The following is a 6,013-nucleotide window of genomic DNA, read 5'->3' on the forward strand; positions in this document are numbered from 1 at the left end:
TAAATTATTCCTAAATTTTAGGTCTTATGGACCAATTTGAAGGTTACGATGGCCTATAAAAATCTCTTTAGCTTTACCTAAAAAGTAGGAACATAGTCCACATGCTAATATTTTTAGGTAACCCATTACCTAAATCTGAAATTTTAGTCTATTTAAATTTTTTAGGTCATACGTTACCTAAAAAATAGTCCCACATTTCTCTGGGTGTACCGATGGAATCATCATCATGATCGGGCGGGAGACGGGGAGCCAGAGCCATTGTTGAATGGCAATTGGCCATAACCAGACCAAGGAATCACAATCGGACTGAACTATTTGCAATTCCCCAGCCCCCCAGCGAACCGACCCACAGAAGAACATCAAGCGCAGACAACCCGCTGACTCAGAAATGTGGTCCCATCCCCATCGTCATTCCCATCTTCATCCCCCCGAGAACTGTCAACATTTTGCGGCGTCCCCATTTCGTGCAAGTGAATTTACAATTTCTGCAGCAAGCACACCTTTTTTACAATTTACACGTAGAGAAATAAAAATTTTATTCATTGTTTATATACTCTTCTTTCTTCTTACTAAGTCTTGTTCAAAAAGTATTGGAGTCACCAAAAAATCTTAATGTCACTCTGGAGTGACGTATTCCTTCATCTTATGATTTCGTTTATCCTATGAATGTTTGAACTAAATACAATAAATTCATTCCATCTTTTTCTATTATTTCGTATTTTATTTTGTAATCTTATTTGTTTATATAATATATCAAAGAAGTTTTTTCAAATGTTTTCCCATTTTAGTTAATTTTTTTCTCTGTGTAAAGAATGAAAAAGTAAAATTCCCCAGCTCTCTCTGGGGGCTGGATAACTGCAAATAGGAACGAGGAAAAAGTGAACGGGAACCGCTGCCCATTTTCGAGAGTCCCCATTGTTTATGGTCCGTTGCGGTGGCCACTGTCAAGTGAACATCTTCCAACGACCATTCTCGACACCCACATTTCACCGGGACGCGAGCACCTCAAACTCAAACACTGGAGGAGGAATGCTTTCAACTTTTTCCGCGGCGCTGTCTTGTTATTGGGATCAAGTCAATATTTGTCGAGTAAAAATTACTTCCTGTGGCATTTCTTAAGTACCCTCATTTTCTTTGGGCGCTCGGCCGCCTTGATGTTTGCATTCCTGCTGCTGTCTTAATTTAAAAATTGCAAACAATTGTTTGTACAACTTCACGGGCCGAAAACGTTTTAATTAGGGAGTGCACCAAATTTTTGGCGGCCCAAGAATTTGTCATATTTTAATGAAAAAAGTTGGTTTATCATTTATGTTTATTTAATAAACATTTTATGTTTTGCTTTTGTCGCTCTACTTGCCGCCAATAATGTCAAACAGAATGGTATATTTAAGTCTATTACTTTTTATCCATGGTTTATTTCTTTTTTATATCGATATATTATATAGCGTACAATCTTAAAATAGTAACCAGCTGGTATATTTTATTTGTGATCATATCTTATCATATTTTGTCTGTGGATTATTAATCTTAAGTTTATTTATTTTTAATGCTGTAGATAGTATTTTTAAACTTTTTTTGAAAGTCGCACTTATTATACATAGATTATGCAGGTGTGTCTTTGCGGTCATAGTAATACTTTGCTGAGAAAATTGTCTAATATAGGTACTACAAAATATAAAATTTAAGGTGAATTTGTCTCATAATTCATATTTAAAATAAGTTGACATTATATGTGTACCAAGATTAAAGCTTTGGTGCGAAATCGTGTCACCAACAGCTTGTTAAATATTGAAATATAATTATTTTCTAGAGTTTGTGGAAAACGTGTATGAAAGCCGTGCTGCATCCAATATTCCAAAGGACGTGTGCCATTTGGCGATTGAGTTTCGATTTTTGTATATTTGACCGGAATGAAGTTTAACAGGAAAAGCAGAGGAGGCGGAACGGGGGGCACTTGTCATGTCAGTGGGGGCGGCAGACTTGGCTGTTGTCCTTGTTGTTGTCGCGGCCGTTTGTTTGCCTGTCAGTTGTTTGGTTTTTGCCGGCGTGTTGGTATTGGCCAAAAGCGCCAACTTCAGCGCCGAAAGCGTGTCAATCGAAACTGGAAACTGGCGGGCGTTACACATGGCAACTTTAATGCGTGGAGCTGGGCAAACAAAAATTCAAATGTGTACTCTGTACACTGTACACAAAAAGTCAAGGACCCCAAAAGTGCTCAGATTTATTTGGCACAACTCAAATGAGGCAAAGCAAACAGCTGAGCTGATTGCTTACCCGATTTATAACCGGATCGGGAGGCCAAACAAGACATCTCTAACTGGCCTGCATTTTTGGCCCAACCTTCGGCCGAATTACACTTGCTCAGACCAATTTGCACTTGAGTCTTTGTGTTTCGTTGCGTAAAGATGTCAGCGAATCCATTAGACACACGTAATTAGCGTCCCCATAGAGTGCCATTAGCTGGAATTCATAGTCGCTCTTGAGCGCGTGGACATGCCGGAAGTGACGGCGACCTTTGATCCAATGATGTTGGCCTAAAAGCCTGGCGGTCGCTGCAATTACGCTTGTGGTTTAATGGCGAGCCTGCTCCATCCTGCATCCCAGATCAGAGTCACGCAAAAGTTTGTCAACGCCTGCAACTAGCCTCAAACCGCATCAATTAGTTCGTGTGCCCAGGAGTAATAGCCATGTAATTGGATATCGGTAGAGCTTTTACTTTATCTGGCTGTAACCCTTGGCTTTATCACAAAAGGACTTTAAATAAAGCGGTTAGATTTGAAAACTAAATAAAAAGCATACCCCTGTCAAGTGTATCTTAATATTTACACACTCATGTTGATATTTTCGTGCCTTATTTAAAGATACTTGAATTTTAAATATTTTTTTTTCTTATAAAAAGAAGTTCCAGAAGGGTAATGCTTTAAAAAGTATTAAATTTATAGTTACTTTTTTTATGTTACTCTATCTTTATTGTATTTCTTCCTACTCGATTTGAAGATGTTACTCATTAGGTTTTAAAAAGCTCGATAAGTCAGGGTATTCCAAGTATTCATGTTCTCATGAGTGTTTCGATTTCCAACACTAATTGCCAAAGTGCAGGCATAAGGAATACGAGGAAAGGCAGTGAAGTGAAAGACAACCCCTGGCCAGCGTTTTTCCCTGGAACTATGGCATTGTGAATTCCATTGGTTGAGTTCTTCACCCGTCCATTGTGTCCATTGCATTGGTTTTTTTGGCAGGAGGTGTAATAAGTGCGAGTGGTTTCATCTGGCCTGTTTCCATACAGCATCTGCAGGGAAAGAAATTCAAACCTGATTATCTCTATAGAATACATTTATAAATATTTATCACAAAAAATCCTAAACCTGCTTATTTTATATGCAAATAGAACTTACCACCGGCTCGTCCTGGCAATCGCGCAGAAAGGACATCACCTTGCTCGAGTTGCGCTGCAAATGGGAATGGAAATAGTGAACTCGCATTACAAATAACTGGGTGACTGATTAATGATACTCGCCCCGACCCGCCACCAATCATCGCACTTGGCCACAAGAGCTTATTTGCATTTCGTATCTGCGAATCGAATTTGCATTTGCCCTCGTTTCAGCGGGCAAAGTAATTAATGCCCCAGGTCCCAGGTCCCCCAAAAAGGGGGGCAATGCAGAATTCAGAGTGCAGAATGTAGAATGGGATGTGCGGCAGCGGCACCGAAGCAATCTATGGCCCCAAAGCTAATGCGTAAACAAAGTTCACACTAGGGACACACGGAGCGAATGGATACGGATGGGATGGCAAAGTTTTAATTGCATTGCAGTTCGCCGGCGAATGGTTCGCATTGCGACTAGCATAAGTTTCAAAGCACGCCCTGAGCTGGCCGACGTCTTTTGGGCGTCTTTGATCCCCCCAAATTCAATCAGCCTGTTCGGCCCGCCGTCTAATGAGGCACTTGCAAATTTTGAAACCTCATCTGGTTATGTAAAATCCGTGAGCGGAATGGGGCTTAAAAGTAGGCGACAAAGTTGGCTTTGTGGGGGTGTAAGCTGGCCTAAGCCTTCCATGGGATTGCGGAGTCGATGGGTGTCTGCTACATATATACTGTATGTGCTCTTTATACGCCCTTCTGGCTTTCCATTAAATTATGGTAATGGATTTTTTATGCACTCTGTTTTCGCTTCTTGTGCTTATTTTACGCCCGCTTTCGCCAACGTTCCTGGGCTCCTTTGATTTGAGCCGCTTACTGGTAAAAATTAAAGCCCGACGAGCTGCGTCAATACTGTGAAAATAATCAAGGAGTGGAGCTTCATCAAGCGTCTGCATTTGATTGCTGCACACAAAAAGGAGACTTAACCCTCTGAGGATTATTCGCTTTTGTTTGAAATCAAGAAATTAAATGTCTAGTAGTCGGGTATTAAATTGAAATTTTTTTCCCCCACAATACTTAGACCTTAAGAAATATTTAAAATTTAACTGTGGGTTTTCTAAGTTGAAATTGAGTTATATTTCTTAAAAAATGTTATAAACGGAACGGAAGAATAGTAAATAATAACTGAAAATGTCTACAAACTGAAAAGGCGACTTTAACTACTTTCGGCGTTAAAGCTCACATTGCTCATACGCCGCGTGGGCCGTCTGAAATTGCAGCTCAGGATTCAATTAGTCGAAGTAGAGAGCTGGCACGATTTAATGGCTGCCTTCATTTTTTTACTTGCTTGCTTGTCCTTTACGTGAGAGTCGCTAATTTCAGAAAAGGGGCGAAACTTTAGCTGTAGCAACATTTAGCCAAACAAAGTTGGGCGATGCATAAAAATCAAGCATTCCATGTGCTACTTTGTTGCCGCAACAGCTGCGCTGCGGCAGCTCGCAATTGGGAGTGTGTCTGCAGATGGCTGCCGGCATACGTGAAGAGTTAAATGCTCCGCAATTCCCGTTCGCCGACGCTCGGGAACATTTGCGGCACGTTCCACGGGCGTTTTACGACCAAAAGGGAAGTTTTTCCGGCTTTCACTAAATTCCAAAAAACACACATGGAAGGAAAGTGGGTATTTGTACCTACACACAAAAAGAATGACTTGATATCAAATGATGATCGATTTGATGTTATATGGTATCACTTTGACTTGATATGCGGGCACCTCAATTCGATATGCTCGAAATGTAACAAAACTAATGTAATGCAAGAGCAGAAATTTACCATACGCATATCAATTTGACTGCGATGTGTTTTTTTTGGGTGTATATGTACTCTCTTTTGTACTCCCTATCCTTTTAAGTCGTTATACAACTAATTCTTTTAACTGCCAAACGATTAAGTTTTTAATAATTTCTCCAATTGCAATTCTTCATCTTCCAAAATAAAATAGTTGTATCTCTGTGATTTCTTGCAACGTCTCTAAGCATTTATTATAAAATATAGATATTATTTGATATCATCAGATTACGCACACTTACCAATAGTTCTACGCGCATCGTCACACAGTATTTTTTTGTGCAGTTGATCACACGGACTGCACTGGCGTTGTTCAAGCAAGAGCTATCACTGTACCCATCCAAATAGCTGCAGGCATAGCTATCGAGCGCTGCAATATATATACGATACATAATAGAGGATTGAACGAGGTCATGACGTTGCCTTTCGTTTTCGTTTCGTTGTTTTCGAATTTAAATTTGATTTTGATGATCATCGTCATGATCGTGTTGTCGCTGTGCTTTTCTTAGAATTTATTAATAGCCACCCCCCAGAGCAGGGGATGCAATAACAACAAGCATTAGCAGCTATAAAAACACAATAATTAATTGAATTAAAGTGAGAATTTTGGCAGCAGACTTTCAGTCTATTTGCCAAGTGGCACGACAACGTCCTCGACATGTATCGCCGGCTATATCTATCTATATGCGTATACGAGAGGCACATTCTATATTTGAATCAGCCTTTTGTGTAATAACAATGACGTCAATGGCCCCACCAGTGGCCACCGCTTCGGCCCGAGATGTAGATGTGTAAACGGATTGATGA

General features: G+C 40.1%; 1 protein-coding gene across 1 annotated transcript; it reads right to left on the reverse strand.

Annotated features, from left to right (window-relative positions):
* Nucleotides 1-3,049: 3,049 nt before the first annotated feature.
* On the reverse strand, nucleotides 3,050-5,913 carry LOC108060050 (uncharacterized). Its single transcript, XM_017145610.3, has 3 exons — nucleotides 5,449-5,913; nucleotides 3,396-3,449; nucleotides 3,050-3,289 (listed from the first exon to the last, which is right to left on the reverse strand). Exons 1-3 carry the CDS (start codon nucleotides 5,596-5,598, stop codon nucleotides 3,050-3,052), a joined length of 444 nt encoding a protein of 147 aa, XP_017001099.3. The 5' UTR covers nucleotides 5,599-5,913.
* Nucleotides 5,914-6,013: the final 100 nt, after the last annotated feature.

Source organism: Drosophila takahashii, chromosome 2R, assembly GCF_030179915.1.
Source record: "Drosophila takahashii strain IR98-3 E-12201 chromosome 2R, DtakHiC1v2, whole genome shotgun sequence".
NCBI classification, from domain to species: domain Eukaryota; kingdom Metazoa; phylum Arthropoda; class Insecta; order Diptera; family Drosophilidae; genus Drosophila; species Drosophila takahashii.

What these genes read in the sequence shown, in the direction of transcription:
- LOC108060050 (XM_017145610.3), bottom strand. Translation starts at nt 5,598, where the DNA reads ATGTATCGTATATATATTGCAGCGCTCGATAGCTATGCCTGCAGCTAT. An exon ending in CGATGCGCGTAGAACTATTG is followed by an intron (nt 3,450 to 5,448) that starts GTAAGTGTGCGT and finishes TCCCATTTGCAG; the next exon opens with CGCAACTCGAGCAAGGTGAT. An exon ending in ATTGCCAGGACGAGCCGGTG is followed by an intron (nt 3,290 to 3,395) that starts GTAAGTTCTATT and finishes CTTTCCCTGCAG; the next exon opens with ATGCTGTATGGAAACAGGCC.